Raw genomic sequence first — 19925 nt, 5'->3', positions numbered from 1 at the left:
ACTTCAAATAAATTCATGTGGTAAATAGATTATTTTAAGCAAGTTGAGAGGTCTAAAGAGACGTTTTGTAAGTTTAGAAAATTAATCAAGCTTTTTGACAAGTTCATATATTCTATTAAACCAATATTTTTATTTTTATTTTTATTTGTTTGTGTCTTTGGTTGTTATTTTTGCAATTTTTTTTTAGCTTTTTTTTTTTAATGATGAAGAAAGAGATTGAGAGTTTGTAGGAAAAAAACTTCAAAGAGAAAAATGTTTCTTTTTAAAAGAGATGGTCATATTATAATTTTTTTTTTTGGAGATCCATATAAGGATAAGAAAATATGGACAACGGATTTCCTTCCTTTATTTTGAATTGTTGTTACCTAGTAACAATATTGATTCGAGAGTACTTTGCTACTTCTAAAGGTTTTTGCTCTTCGCGAAGAGATGCTGTTATCTTATCCTGTCTTCTGGCTTCTCCTAGGTCACCTCTTGCTCCTAACATTATTCCGGTCCATTGGCTTAAACCTCCTCCGGGCTGGGTTGAAGTCAATGTGGACGGCTCTGCTTTTGGCACACCAGGCGAGGCAGGAGCGGGAGATATTTTTCGCAACTATCGAGGCTTTTCCAAAGGTTGTTTTGCTTTTTCTACCCCTCCTTCTTTTGCTTATATGGGTGAATTGAGAGCTGCTATTTTCGCAATTAAACTTGCTTGGGAGAAAAATTGGCATCAGCTTTGGGTTGAGTCAGACTCAATGTACATGGTTAATCTGCTTAGACATCGTTCCATGGATGTTCCTTGGAGTATTCGACAAGAGTGGTTGCATTGTCTCAGCATTTGCTCTAGGATGAACATTCTCTTTTCACGCATCTTTAGGGAAGGAAATAGAGTTGCTGATGCATTGGTAAATTTTGGAGTCTCTTCCTCAGTGATCAATTAGTGGCCTTCAACTCCTGCTTTTTGCGACAGATTTATCAATGATGACATTTGTAGTATTTCACACTTGCGTTTTTCTTGACTTTTCCTATCTTTTCTCCTCCCCTTCTTTTTGTTTGTTCTACTTCCTCTTCTCTTATTCAAATACTCACTTTTTTCTTTTATTAATTTATTGCGGGTTTGACCGTTCTTGGGCCATGTGTGCTCACCCCGCCTAAAGTTCTATCTCGTCCCAATTTCTATAAAAAAAAATAATATCTCGAACAATAATTAAACCAGTTATCCAAATGGTTTATCCTTGACTTTCTACTTAGGTTCTGCTCGTGATTGAGGGTTTAAGATTGTAAATTGAACAAGCCAAGACATAGACGAAGAATAATTTTTTATCTATTTTCTCGAAAATCTTTATTTGATGCTAACAAAATTCCTATTTCTACTCTTGAAATTCCACAAAATTTATATTTATATTTATTTTTAATATTAATTTTAAATTAAATGTATATAAAATAAAATATCAAAATGATTATAATAATTCAATATTTTAAATAAAAATAAATAATGTATTAATAAAGTTGTTAAGTACAAAGCTTACAGTCAAAAAATTTCCCCAACTCGCCTCTTAGGTTCCTGTATGAAGATGTGATTACATGGTTCTCTATTTTTTATAGCATTTCTATCCGTTTTATTTCTAGAGAGGGCAACCAGGTAGCCCATTCGCTAGCTAGATGGGCGGCGAACTTCGATAGCCCCATGATCTTCATGGAGGATTGTCCGGCCCTAATTTGGCATTTAATTTGCCGTGATGTAGCCTCAATTGATCTCCATTAATGATATGTCGTTTTTCTCAAAAAAAAAAAAGTTGTTAAGTTTAAAAACAAATATTAGTATTTAATATATATATATATATATATATATATAATTTCATTAATAATTTTAAAAAAATTCAATGAATCGAGAATAGAAATCCATGTCAAAAGGTAAATCCATCCCAACTTCGGCCATAAAAAAGTTCCCATCATTGTCTTATGGACAAATTTTTTTTAAGTATTTCTCATCCTTGACCCTTGACGAGACAATAGGAACAAAGAATTCATATCCCGTTGCCATTGCTACTTATGATTCTAATATATGAAGGATTTAATTACTTACATTCTGTATTTTCTTTTATTATTATTTTTCCTAAACACGGCAGTTTGTTGCTAGCATTCCTTAGCTGTCAAAGTTTGTTAGTTGTATACACGTCAAGGCACACGCTTATGTGATGTAAACGGCTATATAGCCTCCAGTACAATGCTTGCACTGGGTATGAATGAAAAAGTTATGATTTCCCTTTTCTATTCCTTCTTCTTTTTCTTCTAATTCCTCTGTCAGATTTTAATGGTATCATTTGGTATCGGAGCATCCTTCCTCAACTTGTGATACACCCACCCGCCATATCCAATCTTCTGATGTCGATTTCTCAAAATACCCGATCTCATGATCTAAAAAAAATTGAGGATAACCTCAAATCCCTGGTGAAAAGCATGTTTGTTGAGCATAGTAAGAAGCAAGAGCATGTACTAGCTGAGCAGAGCATGAGGCAAGAGCAAACTCCGGCTGAACAGAATAAGACCATGGGAGAGTTAGTTACCATGATCTAAGGCTCTATTATAGATGAAATGAAGATCCTCATCCATAACTCTCTTCACTCAAAAACCACAGATACACCTCACTTGCAGTCCCACTCACGAATTAATCTCCATTCCCGTACCCTAGAAGAACACCCTTATCACCTCTCTATTCGTTTCACCAAAATAGATTTTCCGAAATTCGATGGAACTGGCCTAGATGGATGGTTGTTCCGTTGTGAATGTTTCTTAGAAGTCGATTCCACACTGTCTGGTCCTAAGGTCAATCTAGCTTCATTGTATTTGACTGATAGGGTGTTAGAGTTACACCGGTCATTTCTAAAGAATTGGGGCAAAATTGCGGAACCACCATGGGAGGAGTATATGAAAAAGCTTAAGAATCGATTTGGAGATCGAGTTTATAAAGATCCAATGGTTGGCCTGAAGCAATTGAATCAAACGGGTACTCTAATTGAATATATTGAGGCTTTCGAGGTTTGTTCCTATAAGGTTGATTTCACAGAGGAGCAAGTGCTTAGCTGCTTCTTAAGTGGTTTGAAAGACGATATCAGTTACCCGGTGTTGATGCAAGGGCCGAAAACGCTTCAGTAGGTTTATGCACTTGTTAGGATGAAGGATGCTTACTTGACATCCATCAAACCAGCACGCCTACTCCATAACAAACCCAATCCTGTTACCACCATGCCACATCCAAACCAACATTCTTCCAATAGAAATTTCACCTCAAAACCTCCCCTACTTCCTACACCAAACACACCAAAACTTTCAACAAATTACAACAACTATACTCCCACCAAAATTCAACCATACCAAAACAAGAACTCTGTTATACCACCCACTAAACCCCGAAGGTTAAGCGAGGCTGAATTAGCTAATAAGCGAGCTAAGAATCTCTGCTTCTGGTGTGATGAGAAATTTTCTCCAGGACACCAATGGAAGAAAAAGTGCATGCACATGATTATGGTGCAGGAATGCCCTGAAGGGGCAAGAGAGGAGGTTTGTTTCGAAGTTGCAGAAGAGCAATTGAAGGTGTATGTGATCTCTTTATGTGTTATGGGAGGTTTGCTGGAGCAAGGACCTCAAACTATGTGGTTAAAGGGAACTTATAAAAACAAGATAATCCACATCTTAGTGGACTCGGGTGGCACTTATAATGTCTTAGACCTTACTATTGCAAAGGGGTTGGGATGTGTGCTTAACTCTATACCACCAATTAGCATTATTATAGCTAATGGACAAATGTTATTGTGATGTTATATGTGTAAAAAGTTTGTGTGGAGAATGCAAGGCAATCAATATGAAGCTGATTTCTTAGTTATAACCTTAGGTGGTTGTGAAATGGTGTTGGGGGTTTAGTGGTTAGCCTCCTTATGAGATATCACATGGAATTTTAATTCTCTCTCAATTTTAGTTTGAAAGATATAAGTCATATGTTGCAGGGTATTAACCATACTTCTGTCAAATTTGTGTCTGAACAGAACATGCTACACATACTTCACCATGGGCATAGTGCCTTCTTAGCCCAAATTCAACCTTCAACGCCATAAATACCCACTAATGATATAATTCATTCTGAATTAGCTCCCTTATTAGAGGAATTCCATTTCCTTTTCAACAAAATAACTACACTACCTCGATAAAGAACCCATGACCACAGAATTCCCTTGATAGAAGGAGCTACCCCTGTTAATATCAGACCCTATAAGCATTCTTCAATTTAAAAAGATGTTATAGAGCAGATGGTTCAAGAATTATTAGATAATGGCACAATACAGCACAGTGTAAGCTCTTATTCATCCCTAGTGGTTTTAGTAAAGAAAAAAGATAATACCTGGAGAATGTTTATTGATTACAGGGAGTTGAATGCTAAAACAGTTAAAGATAGGTTTCCTATACCTGTTATTGAGGAATTATTTGATGAATTGCATAGTGCAACAATTTTCTTTAAGATAGATTTGACATCGGGGTATTATCAAATAAGAATGTATCCTACAGACATCCCTGAAACAGCTTTTCGAACACATGAGGGACATTATGAGTTTGTAGTTATGCCCTTTGGCTTAACTAATGCTCTTTCTACTTTTCAAAGTTTAATGAATGAGATCTTTAAGCCCTACTTAAGAAAGTTTGTACTGGTGTTTTTTATGACATTTTAGTCTATAGCTCAAACATGAATTCACATGTTGAGCACTTGAGAGCTGTGTTTGAAAGGTTGCAGGAACATAAACTCTTAGCTAAGAAAAGCAAATGTACCTTTGGGGGAGTTTCAGTTGGCTATCTAGGGGATGTTATTCAGGGGGGAGGAGTGTCTACTAGCCCTAGGAAGATAGAGGCAAATGAAAATTGGCCAGTTCCAGTTAATATTAAATAGTTGAGGAGGTTCCTAAGATTGGCAGGGTACTATAGAAGGTTCATCAGGCAATATAGGGTTAAAAGCAAACCATTGACAGATTTACTAAAAAAAGACAATTTTGTATGGAATGAGCAAGCTACTGCACAATTTGAATTGTTTAAGCAAGCTTTGACAACAGCACCAGTTTTAACATTACCATCTCCAGAAAAGCAGTTTGTGTTGGAAACAGATGCTTATGATATGGGGCTTGGAGTGGTGCTTGTGCAAGAAGGGCACCCCATAGCTTACATCAGTAAGGCTTTGGCTTCCAAGCATCAAGGGTTGTCAGTCTATGAGAAGGAACAACTAGCGGTGGTTTATGCAGTCAAACGATGGGATCACTATTTGGGACATAGGAGATTCCTTATCAAGATAGACCATAAAAGCTTAAATTTCTTATTGGAGAAAAGGATCACAACTACACATCAACAAAAATATGTAGCAAAGCTGTTTGGCTATGATTTTGAAATCACTTACAAGCAGGGTAAAGACAATGTGGAGCAGATGCTTTATCCAGGTTACCAGTAGCAGAATTGACAGTTATAACTGTATCCACTCTAGTAAGTAGTTTGATGCCAAAGATTGAAGCTAGTTGGAATTATGATCCTCATCTCCAGGGAATAATCAAAGGGCTACAAGAGAATGACTCTGGTGACAGTCCTTACATTTAGCATGGATCTTTGCTTTAGAAGGAATGGAAAATTGGTGATTGGAAACAATGAGGAACTAAAACTCAAGTTAATTCAGCTTATGCATGACACATCTGTTGGGGGACATTCAGGGGTTCAGGCTACCTACAAGAGGTTACATTTGTTGTTTTATTGGAAGGGCGTGGAGAAAGATGTTAGAAACTATATAAGGCAGTGTAGTGTTTGCAAGACTTGCAAGTATGAGACTATGCAATCTCCTAGACTCCTACAACCATTACCAATTCTGGAGGGCATTTGGACTGATATCAGTATGGATTTCATAGAAGGACTTCCTCGATCTAATGGCAAGGAGGTGATCCTGGTCATAGTGGACAGATTGAGTAAGTACACACATTTCTTGAGCTTAAGTCGTCCTTATATTGCTCATTCTATAGCCTTTCTGTTTTTAAATAATGTGTTCAAGTTGCATGGGTTGCCATCCACTATAGTGAGTGATAGGGATCCAATTTTTATTAGTACCTTTTGGAAGGAGTTATTTAAGTTGTAAGGAGTGGAATTGGCTAGATCCATAACTTACCATCCCGAAACAGAAGGTTGGTTGGCATCGGCTGAATGGTGGTATAATACAAACTATCACTCCTCGACGCACTGACCCCATTTGAGATTGTATATGGAATACCTCCTCCTCTGCATATACCCTACTTCCCATAGGATTCGAAAGTGGAATATGTGGATCAATTGTTAAAGGACAGAGAAGTAACTCTGAAGATTATGAAATACCAACTGTAAAGAGCTCAATATAGAATGAAACAGCAAGCAAATGGCAATAGAATTGAAAGAAGTTTTGAGATTGGTGACTGGGTGTATGTTAAACTCCAACCCTGCAGGCAGCAGAGTGTAGTTCAAAGAAGCAATCAGAAATTAGCACCACTGCATTATGGGCCTTATCATGTGGAGGACAAGATAGGTCAAGTAGCTTATAGACTCAAGATGCCAACCAATTCTGCTGTACATCCAGTTTTTCACGTGTCTCAATTGAAGAGAAGAGTTGCGTCACCTACTACTGCTATTAATCAATTACCAGTGCCTGAAGTTTTTCCTAAAATTCCAATTGCTATTTTGGATAGGAAAATGATCAAACGGGGGAACATGGCAGCTACCAAGTTACTGATACAGTGGAGTGGGGGCTCAGTAGAAGAAGCTACTTGGGAATTTGCTTTTGAGTTGCAGAAGCAGTTTCCAGATTTGGACCTTGAGGCAAGGTCTTAAGGGAGGTGGAATGATATATGAAGGATTTAATTACTTACATTCTGTATTTGCTATTATTATTGTTTTCCCTAAACACTGCGCTTTGTTGCTAGCATTTCTTAGCTGTCAAAGTTTGTTAGTTGTATACGTGTCAAGGCACACGCTTATGTAATGTAAACGACCATATAGCCTCCAGTACAGTGCTTGCACTGGGTATGAATGAAACTGTGATTTCCCTTTTCTATTCCTTCTTCTTCTTCAGATTCAACCCTACAATTTAGTGAGATTTAAAAAACAAAATACTTATTAATCCTTTTGTTGAAGGAGTTTTTAAATAAAATAATATAATATACAACTTTAATTTTTAAATCCAACCTAATATACTTTACAGGGGTGAAACCACTGGCCAGAACTGCACCTTGAAAACCCTGTATAAGAGAATTCGGATGTCGGTTACCACCCTGTTTTTCGGATTGAGACGTGATGTCGATAATAACACTGATAACCATCCATGGAAACGGGGAATAAACACTAAGAGATTTTAATAGGCGCCAAGACCATGCTCGGCGAGGACACTCAAGAAAACTATAAAATTCGGTTGATACTCCGGTAAACCCAAATTAGACACTATAGCATCAATATAGTTAGAGGAGAAACTGAGCAAGTTAACAGAACTTGTATTCTTCCACGTCATAGCAAGACCACCTCCGTTATTAACAAAATTTCACATAGAACAAACTAACATATGAAATTTTCTTTTTTTATTGCTTCCACTTTTATTCGGTTATATTTAACTTCCATAATAAATAATAATAATAAAATAAAAAATAAAATAAAAAATCCGGTTTAAAACAGGACACAAATATATTTCATTCATTGGGTCATTTTCCTCCATAGTTCCATGCAAGCAGCCTCTTACTAATATTACTCTATTTTTCATTCATTGGGTCACTCTTTCTGTTCTTCCTTCAGGAAATGAAGCACAAGATAGAAATAAAGTAGGATGCCTAATCTATATTTTGAACATCATATATATCATTCAGAAGCATAATGTAATTTCTCGAGAAAAGACACATAATCTGGAAATTCTTGTAAATTCTGCATAGTAAATTATATGATATGAAAAATGATATAACATTCACAAGTATAACACCTAAAGGACAAGTCTTTATCCTCTGGTTATGCAAAACTTAAAAACAAACTATTGGACCTGTAATTATACCAAACCATATAATGAGAAGGGAGTTGAAGAAAAAGATAGAACAAGTGTATATTTTGAAATATAAGTTGAACCACACCCCATCTTTAACTCAGTGCAGAAAGGAAACTATGAGTTTAACAGAAAACACCATTATGAAGCTTTCAGGTCATCCATGCCAACACTAGCCTGCATCAACAAAAATTGTTTCGGTGATCAGCTGGAATTTTATTTCAGATTTTCAGAACCATTACAAGAACATATGGGGAAAATATACTAAACTTTCCTGCCTCTTCGCCCAATCTTACCCCCCCAAAAACATTCTTTCTTTCTTTTTTTATGCAAGAGTACATGGCTTTCCACAATTGAAAGACATAATTCACCTATTTACAAGCTTTTTCAATAAAATTTTGAACCAGAGGTTATAAATCAGGACCACAGTAGGGACATAGTGATGCAAAATATCCAAATCTTTCAAGTTTTACAATTATTTCCAAAACTTTTGGCAATCTTATACTAATTCAATAATTTAGTTGCAGATTATTGAATACTATAATTATTTCAATGTTCAGACATTTAAAATAAATATAATTCAATGTATGTTGGCTATTACATGTTATCTACAATGAACTTTTACAATGCAAAACTTAGATAAACTTAGCAATTAATTACCAAAATATAAAACTTGCCAAAGAGTACAACTAATTTTAGTGGGCATGTAAAATTTCATGTGGTAAGATTACTAAATACTAATTTCGGATAAAAACGCAAAAATATTAGAAGGTTTGGATATGTTATGTCATTAGGCAAATAAGATATCACAATTAACTCCATCTTAACAGTCTTAGCACATAACATATGCCACTAATTAAAAAGGTCAAAGCTGGAAAACGGTTGATCCAACAGTATTTTACTAATATAAAAAGTAGCAACAAAAGCCTCCAAAAATCTTACCAGAAATTTGTGATTTTCTTCAAGAAATGGTGAAAACGTGGAACAAAATTTTTCCATGTCAGCAGCAACATCACCTGAGCCTGCAATGACTTCCATGAATTTCTTCCTATCAGGAGCAAGCTTCATAGCAACCTGTAGTCCAGTGTCCAATAAATATAAAAGGAAACTTTGACAGGCAACATTCCTCAAGTCATCAAGGAAAAGAGAGAGTAACAGACAAATAATACGGAAACTTAGCTTTATAGCCTAAAGAAATCCACTAAGTTATCAGTTAAGTCTAGGAAGTATAGCTAATAATAATAGATTCATCTAGAGTAAGATGAAGGAAATCTATAGCGCACTCCAACAAAGTTTCATAACTGAATTGAAAAAGCATAGAAGACATTACAGTGAAACTTGAACTAGCTAGCCATCCATGGAACTTCTTGAGTGTCTTTCCATAGGAATCGGTACAGGCTTGCGACATTGTCCAATCTTGATGAGAAACTAAATTGCGAAACAGTTCCACTAGGAAGTCCATTGCCCTGAGAAACCATCCAAAAAAGATGGCAATTGTGAGTAAGAATATAGTATAGCAACTGGCTGCTGTGACCAAAGTTAGATCAGATTCCTATTACTGGTTTGTGGTTCGCCAATATGTTAAGGTGATATCACTCAAGAAGATACTCCAAAAGTCTAGCAATCTTCACTTCTTATGAAGTCCTTTTCAACACTTGATTTCACCTACTGGGCAGGACTGGAGCCATTGTGCATACTAAGAAGGATTCAGAAACATAGCTTGCATTGAAGAACATTAAGCATGTAAAGTTCCCCCAACCCAAACTTTTTGCTCAGAAAATAATAGTGTCCGACTCAATGATGAGACCATTTTTAAATTTTCTTAAAATCTAAAACAACTTCTAAAATTTCCTCAAAATCTAAAACATCAATGGGAGAAAACCATAACTTGTAACAACAAACTAAATTTATCCAGTGTAGAAAGAAATGACATAGATCATCAGCAATATGATGCAAACCTGGTTAGCCAAAGAAGACCATTGGTACAACTAGAAGATCCTTTAGCTGTTTTAGCTTGAATCTCCTCTTGAACCATAGTATACAAGTGGTTGTATTTGGTTGGATCAGATGAATATTTGTTTTCCAATCGCTACATATAAATACCAAGTAATGTTAATTATGAAGAGCGGTACTAGAAATACGAAAATACAATCCGATTGCTAGTCATGCGATCAAAGAAGAGAAGATGGTACTTACCGTTATGTTGCCGCCAATATCAGATTTGACCAGTGATAAAGCCGCTCCGAACTTATCTGCGATTGTAAGTAACAAAAAATTCATCAATTAGCAAGAAAATGAGAACAAATAAGTCTAAAAAAGCAATTTAGGAACATACCAATCACAGGCAAAATCAATTTGCAGACATCCAAAAAAGGCTTAGTGAGTATTTCCCCTTGTTCAGATTTCACATGCTTCATTCCTTCCAAGGACGGTGTAAACACTGTTCCCTCCATAGTGAATCCCTCACTGCAACACTGGACGAAACAAGAAAAGAAAATCTCAACAAATGACGTGATTAACAGGATAAATAATCCATAATTAGAACCGAATGGACCAGATCTATCACAAAACAAGAAGATCGAATTGCTGAAAAAGGACAATCTAGAAACAAAAACATTAAAAGAGCAGAGTAGCCTAAGAGATCTGCGTTGCGATACCGTTAAAGCGAAATGATGAAATGAGAATGAAGCTGCAGAGGAGAATAGAGATGGAGACGGAGGGAGAACCTTTTTGAAAGGTGAAAATTGAGAGAATCGGATTCAATTAGAAAGACGAACTTTGAATTATTGAAGAGGAATTAGACGTGTAGTCTACTTGGTCTCACGTCTCCAGTTCTTAGCTTTTGCTAACAGACGAATAATAGAGTGAAGTAGCTGCTATCGTTTCTCTTTGGCAAAAAACACTCTTGAGGCCCCTAATTATATAGTTTTTGTTTGATTCAACCCTCAACTTTTATTTCAATGCATCAAATATTTAATCATCTTTTTTTTTTATCACACTAATCCATATTTGCCAAATTATTTAACTCTAAATATATATAAATCAGTTAAAGAGTTCATTTCATGCTTCTGAAATTATTATTTTTTAATTTAAAATAATGTTTTTAGTTTATATAATTTCTTTTTGATAATGATCGGATAACCAAATTTTATATTTAGAGTTAGATTTTTTACTCACCACCAATTTAATGTGATAAAAAATAAAAAAATAAATAATCAAGAATATGATGTATTACCATAAAAGGTTAGAAACATAATCTATCAATGACCATGGTCATAATTCCATCAAAAAAAAAAATGATCATGGTCATAATACTCTACACTACAGCTATCATGCTTTAATGGCTAAAAGCATATTATGGGTCATAATACTTTTCCTCGCTTTAATGGCTAAAAGCACGTTAAGAGCATCTCCAAGAGACTTTTAATGCACTCTTTAAAAATAATATAAATAATTGACTTTTAGTGATTTAAGAGTAACTAAGACATATCATCTCCAACAATACTCATTATATTCATTCCTTATTATTATTTTATCATTAGAATTATTAATTGTTCTTCAATAATAAATTATTAATAAAAAATGAATTAAGAGCACTAAGAGGTTGAGAGAGACTCTCTATTAAGAGCATCTCCAATAAAGGTTGTTTTAAAGAGTGCCAAAAATTTACACATCATACTAAAATATAATATTTTATTAATTTAGTAATGCACATCACTCTTGGCAACTTTTATTTAAAAATGCTCCAATACGCGACTTTGTCTCCGGCGATTTCTATTGCGATGAAAGAGCGATATCGGCCAAGGGAGCGTGACCGTTCGCGGTCGGGGGGAGGGCTGGTGCTGGCGGCGTCGACACGGGCGGATGGTGGGGGGCGCGGCGCTAGGGAGGCGGAGGGCGAATTGGGTTTTGTAGAGAGGAGATTTGGTGAGATCGGGTGTCGCCGATCCGTGTCTCCTCGTTCGAACAACGGTCCTTTGATGGTTGAGTCGGCTGGTTCCGATAGGCAGATTGCTTTGGTTGGAGGGGGATCTGTGGGTATCGGCCGATCGTCGGTGTTAGAAATTAGGGGTGAGGGCATTGTTGTTGGGGCGGGCGGCTCCGAGGCTGATGGCGGATCGTATGGTGCAGAGGAAGGAGAAGGGGGCGGGGCTGGCACGGTCGGACAGATAGGGGGTATGGGCGGGGAACCGCGGGGGTCAGAGATGGGGGAGAAGGCTGCGGGGATGATGGGTAACGGCCATATGGATGCCGTAGAGGGCCTTTCGAAGGCATTTAATTCCTCGTTGCGTCCGAGATTTACTAAAGTGTCTTGAAAGGATATCGTCATGGGTATTATGGAAGAAATTCCAACCCATCAAGATTTAATGTGGGAAGAAGATTTGGAGGAAATTCTTTCAGATTCAGATGTGGAGGATGAGGAACAAGACGACCCGTTGTGCCCGGTGATTCGTTTGACATCGGTCGATAAACGGTCATTACAATCTAATTGGAAGTTGTCTCTGATTGTGACTATTCTGGGTAAAAATTTTGGTTTTAATTATTTTGCTCAGAGAATCCGTGCGCAATGGGCTAGGAAAGGAAAAGTCACTATAACTGACCTAGAAAATGATTACTATGTGATTAAGTTCACACAGGCTGAGGATTATCAAGTCGTTCTTAATGGGGGCCCATATATTATATCGAATCATGTTCTGGCCGTTAGGCCTTGGGTCCCTAACTTTAACCCAAGGGATTGTTCGGTGAATAGGATATTGACTTGGGTGGGGTTCCCGGGTTTTCCAATTGAGTATTATAATGAATCTTTTCTAAAGAAAATTGATGGACTTGTTGGTAAAGTCCACCATGTGGATAAAACTACTATTGGTGCTGAAAGAGGCAAATTTGCTAGGGTTTGTATTGACATTGACCTAGCTAAACCCCTGCTTTCTAAATATTGTTTACAGAATATAGTATATTTTATTGAGTATGAAGGTATTCATAATATCTGCTATGAATGTGGGATATATGGACATACTTATGAGGGTTGTCCTAAGAAGAGGATGGTCAAGGAGGATGTTGTTGAAGATGTCAAAGCTAGAGAGGAGGGCATCCAAGGGGATGGGAGGAGTTTCGGACCATGGATGATGGCTAAGCGCTCTGGTAGAAGAAGGACACGGGCTCCTATTGTCCATAATCGCCCCCCTAACATTAATAATGTTCAGGTCCTGCCCCAGGTTGGTAATGGTAGTAAAGAGTTGGTTAGTTCTAATAAAGGTGTGGCCCCCAACATCCCATTGGAGGTATGTTCTGGCTCCAGATTTGGGGTCCTTCCCGTGGATAAAGATCAGGACCCTGTTCCTACTGATGATCAACCAGAGTTAGAAATGCCGGACTTGGAACCTGTTGATCCTGCTGAGAATAATGTGGAGACTGTCAACCCTCTTTTTGAGTCCAAAGAAGTCTCCTAGTTTTGTCCTCAGGATCATAATACTCAAGTTTCAGAGTTAAATAAAGAGGTTAGATTTTCTATACCCAGTACTGAGGTTAAAAATGGTAAATCCATGGGGGTTAATAGAAAAGGAAGTCTTGTGCGCACAAAATTTAAGTAGTTCATCCCCATCATCAAATTTAAGTCATAACAATACAAAATCTAAATCTCCATAGATTATAATTGAGGGACCTTCAAACCCATGTTGAAACTTTTACATTACGATAAAGTTGCAGAAAAATGGAGTTTTAGAAGAAAAAAATGAAGAAAAAGTTACAGTTCATCTATGAAAAGAGAATGAGAATGAGATAGATCTGGTAAAATCCAATATGTGTCCTAATTAGGCTACTCAATTGGGTTTTTTTTTAACTAATAATCACATGGTTTTGATCTGGAAATTATAGAAATATTTATTAGTTGCGGAAAGGGGAAAGGGGAAAGGGTAAGGAAATGGATGAATTCAAGGTCTCAATTTTTCTTTCCCAAATTCAAGCTCTGAATTTTATGAGTGTTTGTGTTTAAAGCATTGTAAGAAAAGCGATAACTTTTTCTTCAAACCCTGAACATCCAACACCTCTAAAACAGGAATAAATCCTGCAATATTTGGACTTGTCGCTATCTACATCATCTTCCCTATTGTGCTTGAGATTCAATCGCTTTCACACAAAAAGAGAGCTTAATATGGACATGAAGAACAACATGAAAGAAATAAGAACAAAAGCAGGAGACACAGATTGTACTTGAAAGAAATAAGAACAAAAGCAGGAGACACAGATTGTACTTGATTGGTAGAGAGAGGAGAGATGGATTGTACTTGAAGAAGATGGAATTGCAGCATAATGAAAAAGATGGAAGAGATGATATAATGGTAATTAAATATAAAGTGGTCCCATATTTTTTAAGGAATAAGTTAAAAAAAAGGTGAAATGGCAGGTTTTGACTGGTCATTTTAACCGGTCCTATACCAAAGTGGGAGGTCATATTAGTGAGACAAATTGAAGATTGTATACCAAAGTGTGAAATGAGACAAAAGTTGTACACCATTGATGAAATTTACCATCACATTTTATGATTTTGTTTCTTATTTTATGATTTGCGAAGCTATATCACATATAAATTATGTTCACATTGGATAATTTGCGAAGTTAAATGATAATTTGTGAAGCTAATTGGTGAATAACGTTCGCATTTATATGAAAAAAGAGAAGAAATTGAGATTGTGAAAAGAGAAGAAATTGAGATCTAATTGATGGTAGTATTCAACGATTTGAGAAGTTATGGAACCGAAGTTGAATGAAAAATTGATGGTATTGAATAGGAATTTCCTAAGGAAAACGAAAATGAGAATTGATGGTATTGAATTGGGAATTATCTAAGGGAAAAAAGGAAATTGATGCTATTAAATTGTGAATTGTATTGGGAGTTGAACAAAGATAGGAAGCTGAAGAGTCCTAGTGTATTTTGTGTATACAACAACAACAAAGCCTTAGTCCTGAAATGATTCGGGGTCGGCTAACATGAACCATCATATAAAACCGTGAAAATCAAGTCGTGTCAGCGACACAGATTCGCTCCCTCCACTCCGTCCTATCCACTACCATATTTTCCTCAATTCCCAATAAACTCATATCACTCTCGATCACCCTCCTCCAAGTTTGCTTAGGTCTTCCCCTACCCATCACCACTACATCCCTTTGCCACTCTTCGGTTCTCCTAACCGGCGCATCAAGCGCTCTACGTCTCACATGGCCAAACCACCTTAGTCGGTTAAAATGTGGTTAAAATGAGTTTAGAAATCTACTATCTATTATCTATATAAAACGTAGAACTAAAGGCACACTTGTCAAATTTATGGAGCTTTAGAGAGCTCAAACTGATGTGTCAAGATATTATAGATTTGGCTTATGTGTCATTCCTAGGTTAATTTACAAGATTTTCGAAATTTTTTGTTTATTTTCAGCAAATGAGAGTTTTGAATTTAATAAAACTCTATCCTTATTTTTCCAAGCCCAATCCAAATGTTTTTCAAATCCCTTCAGCAAATGAGAGTGTTGAATTTAATAGAACTCTTTAGTTGCTACGCCTAACTTCAAAATGCCCTTCTTAGTCGCATACAGTTTGGAATTGGAATGGAACTGGAATTTGAGAATAGAAAATAAAAAATAAAAAAAAATCTAAATGATCTGTGTTTCTTGTATACTTGATCAAATCAAAAGGAGTGTGAAACTTCAAAACTGCTGCGAGAATTGATAAATTCAAAAAACAAAAAGAGAGAGAATATCTATGGATACTGTAAAATCTCTCATCACCGAGCATTATTTCTTGTTAAATTGAGAGTTGTTCACCGGAAGTTACATATTGAGACTTGTATATAGCATCTTAACTGATTTTAATATAAACAAGGGGTAAATTTCATCAATGGTATACAACCTTTGCCATATTTCACACTTTAGTGTACAACCTTCAATTTGTCTCACTAATATGTACGAACTTATAGGCGACCTCCCACTTTAGTGTACAGCAGGTAAAAATGACCGGTCAATGCGAAGTCAACGTGCCACATCAGCAGTTTGACCAGTCAAAAGGTCAAAATTTGACCACCTAATATAAAATTACCTTTATACCCTCCTCTTTCTCCTTCCTCCTTCCCCATTTCCCTTTCTCTCTCTAACTCCTCTCTCTACCATATTCCTCTAATTAAATCTTTCCCTTACCTAATTAGATCCAACAATAATATTGTTGATAGGAATGAAAATCAATTAATTATATTCTTCTCTTTTCTCTCATCTCAACACTCTTTTTCTTCTCATATCGCCTGAAAAAAAGGAAACGCTTAACGACAGGCTTTCTACCGCCATGGCCAGGACCACACATTAAATCTGCTTGAGAGCTAGCACAGGAGCCGACAGACGAACCAGACCCTCCTCCATTGCTTGAAGACCTTGACGAAGAAGAAGAGCTAGATTCATAATTATAACCTGAACCTGAACCAACCCCTGCCCCTGCCCCACTTCCACTGCTGCCACCGCCACCCCCTGAACCTAGTCAAATTCGTGTACCAACACCCACCCAGACACCTCCTAAATCAATTCCTAAATCCTTCTTTGCTACTCGACTCTCTGATTCTATGGTTGATAGGGCAACAACCAAACTAATTACAGCTAAACTCTTGAATAAACCCATTTTTCCTTGTATTTCCGTTTTGCGAATAACGAGGAGTATGATGGGATCATTTCTTGAAGTAGATTGAGCATGTATATATATATATATATATATATATATATACACAGTGGAGGAGTATATAATATATTGAGGACATTGATTAGATTAGATTAAAGATGAAAGTGGAGACATACTTGGTTCATTTGGGATTTTTTCTAGTTCACACGAAAAGATTTTTTCTAATTAATTGATTTTCATTTTTATAAATAATATTATTGTTTGATCTGGTTAGGTAAAGAAAAGATTTAATGAAAAAAAATAAGGTAGTGAGAGAAGTTAGAGAGAAAGAGAAATGGGGAAGGAAAGAGAAATGGGGAAGGAGGAAGAAGAGGGTATAAAGGTAATTTTACATTAAGTGGTCAAATTTTGACCTTTTGACCGGTCAAACTGCTGATGTGGCGCGTTGACTTTGCATTGACCGGTCATTTTTACCTGCTGTACACCAAAGTGGGAGGTCACCTATAAGTTCGTACATATTAGTGAGACAAATTGAAGGTTGTACACCAAAGTGTGAAATAGGGCAAAAGTTGTACACCATTAATGAAATTTACCCTATAAACAAGAGATCTTCCACCCAACAATAGTGTTGAAAGATCTTGGCTTGCACTTATCTTCTTCTCCCTATACTCTTCCTCTCAAATTTCCCATTTCTCTATTTCTCTCTCTGTTAATAGAAAGCACCCGCTTTTGTGCCTTGTTCCTAAGAAGGGCATTTTGAAGTTAGGCGTAGCAACTAAAGAGTTCTATTAAATTCAACACTCTCGATTTGAAAAACATTTGGATTGGGCTTGGAAGAATAAGGGTAGAGTTTTATTAAATTCAAAACTCTCATTTGCTGAAAATAAATAAAAAATTTCGAAATTCTTGTAAATTAACCTAGGAATGACACATAAGCCAAATCTATAATATCTTGACACATCAGTTTGAGCTCTCTAAAGCTCCATAAATTTGACAAGTGTGCCTTTAGTTCCATGTTATATATATATAATAGATAATAGATTTTTAAGATTATCCGCACGTTAAAGTGAACCTTTTAACATGGATCCGTGCATGGCACGGGCCAAAATCTAGTATAAATGGAACTCCCCAAAAGCCTAGTTTTATAAATTTCTTTAAAAAAACAAAATTAATTGTAAAATTAAGGTTAAACCTGATTTATAACTTAAATTCCTCAAAGGAAAATTAATCTGGCAGCCCATTTCACGTACCGGACAGTTGGCCATGAACGTTCAATATGGCCCAACATTAATAACCTGGACCCTGAACTAAACTCCTCAAAAGAAAAGGAAAAAAACCCTAAATCTGACGGTCCAAAATCTTCTATAAAACATCTTATATAATAAAAACCCTAGCTGTTCCTCATTTCTCTTCCTTCTCTATTGCTTCCGGCATCTCTCGAGCTTTCATACTCGCACACTACACGATTTCAAGATGGTGCGTTCTTCTCGCTTCACCTGCAATTCTTTTGCAATATATTAACCTACTTCGCTTGTTTCCCTTTAACTATTAATTCTGATTTCTGCATTTTAATGGTGATATTTTGCAGCCTTTCAAGAGATACGTAGAGATCGGAAGGGTAGCTCTTGTCAACTACGGAAAGGACTACGGAAAGCTCGTTGTCATCGTCGATGTCATCGACCAGAATCGAGTATGTAATTTTTTTTTTTTATTCTCTGCTTGATGCTATATGCCATGATATTAGTTTTAATGGAAACTGTTGAATGATAGATTTAGTGAGCCAAACTTGGTTCAATATTCAACTACTGCTTTTTTTTTCTGTCGACTGCACCTAGCTTATTCTACTACTCATTTAATTATTTATACACATTTGTAGATTGTCATCATTAGCTAAGAAATCGGCAGACGAGAGTTATGTTACGCGAGGTTGCTCATTTTGATTCATTTTCTTTGGATTTTCTTAGTTATTTGGCTTGGTTCAGCCATATGTCCGCGTTTGGGTTGCTTTATTGAATTTTTTATTTTAGCCTGATATTTTGCCCCACAATTTCTTCATGAATTCTATTTTAGTTAGCATAATTTTATAGAGGCTGCCTTGCAATGAAGGTGTCGCCTTCTCTCTTGTTTTTTTCACTTTGCACATGTTGGCCTGCTCTTCCTGCGTTCTCTGACAGTCTGGCTGAATTATACTTGCATATTGCTTTAATGAGCTGATGTTTTCTATTTTTCTCCGAAATAGTAAAATACGGGTGTGAGCAGTAGTGTTTTTTTTTTATTGCGGATTATGAATGCTTTAGTCAGCTAATGTTTTCTATTTTTTCCTAATAAAATGGCGTGCGAGTTTTTTTGCGGATTATGAATCTAAGAGCAATGGTGTAAATTATGTGATATTGCATGCTCTTTCACTAATACTTCATGTGGTCTGGTATTTGAATGCTTGATTTCTGAAGCTGTTCAAATTGTTTCATTTCTTGACAGGCTCTAGTTGATGCCCCTGATATGGTAAGGGGTCAAATGAACTTCAAGAGGCTCTCTCTTACTGATATCAAGATCGACATCAACAGGGTGCCAAAGAAGAAGAATTTGATTGAAGCAATGGAAAAGGCTGGTATGGAATGATCTTTGCACATGTTTTCTGCGGTTTCAGCTGTTTATCCATATATTGCATTCAATGACATTGCTCCTTTGCAGATGTTAAAAACAAGTGGGAGAGTAGTTCTTGGGGCAGAAAACTGATTGTCCAGAAGAAAAGAGCATCTCTTAATGATTTTGATAGGTTCAAGTTGATGTTGGCTAAGATCAAGGTTGGTCATAATAGTTTTTATTTGATATATATATTCATATATATATATTTGTAATTTCTGGTTATTGTCTTTCAACATAATTTCAAAATTGAATCCTTGTGGGTTTTACACATTTTTGTGATAGCTAGCTTGGGTACTGTGCCATTTTATAGATTGTTTTACTCAAACTGATGCATCTTATTATGTGCATGCAGAGGGCTGGATTGGTCAGGCAAGAGCTTGCCAAGTTGAAGAAAGAGACTGCGGCCTAAATTTTTTCTTTAAGTTGTCAATTTTGCTATCATTATTGTTCAAGTTATTTTTGGTATTTGGATTTTGAGCTACTTAGATATTGAGAACAATTTAAAGAAACCTTCAAATGACAGATTGTAGCGAGTGTTATTGTGCCATCTATGCTTTCACATGGAATGTGGGATGTTTATAA

At 36.3% G+C, this 19925-nt stretch overlaps 2 protein-coding genes across 3 annotated transcripts; one reads left to right on the top strand and one right to left on the bottom strand.

The window, feature by feature from the left end:
• Positions 1–7923: 7923 nt before the first annotated feature.
• On the bottom strand, positions 7924–10934 carry LOC136218715 (glycolipid transfer protein 1). 2 transcript variants are annotated; one of them, XM_066005776.1, is made up of 7 exons: positions 10705–10934; positions 10383–10521; positions 10244–10299; positions 10006–10136; positions 9378–9513; positions 8990–9121; positions 7924–8224 (listed from the first exon to the last, which is right to left on the bottom strand). In XM_066005776.1, exons 2-7 carry the CDS (start codon positions 10498–10500, stop codon positions 8189–8191), a joined length of 609 nt encoding a protein of 202 aa, XP_065861848.1. In that variant the 5' UTR covers positions 10501–10521; positions 10705–10934; the 3' UTR covers positions 7924–8188. The 2 variants fall into 2 exon arrangements, with proteins under 2 accessions (XP_065861848.1, XP_065861849.1); XM_066005777.1 differs by having other exon boundaries at positions 10774–10934.
• A 7084-nt stretch (positions 10935–18018) lies between these two features.
• On the top strand, positions 18019–19925 carry LOC136218713 (large ribosomal subunit protein eL14z). Its single transcript, XM_066005775.1, has 5 exons — positions 18019–18173; positions 18286–18387; positions 19176–19305; positions 19389–19501; positions 19696–19925. Exons 1-5 carry the CDS (start codon positions 18171–18173, stop codon positions 19750–19752), a joined length of 405 nt encoding a protein of 134 aa, XP_065861847.1. The 5' UTR covers positions 18019–18170; the 3' UTR covers positions 19753–19925.

The sequence above is a fragment of the Euphorbia lathyris genome, chromosome 2 (assembly GCF_963576675.1).
Source record: "Euphorbia lathyris chromosome 2, ddEupLath1.1, whole genome shotgun sequence".
Taxonomy (NCBI): Eukaryota; Viridiplantae; Streptophyta; class Magnoliopsida; order Malpighiales; family Euphorbiaceae; genus Euphorbia; species Euphorbia lathyris.
This window is presented reverse-complemented; position numbering and strand designations above follow the sequence as displayed.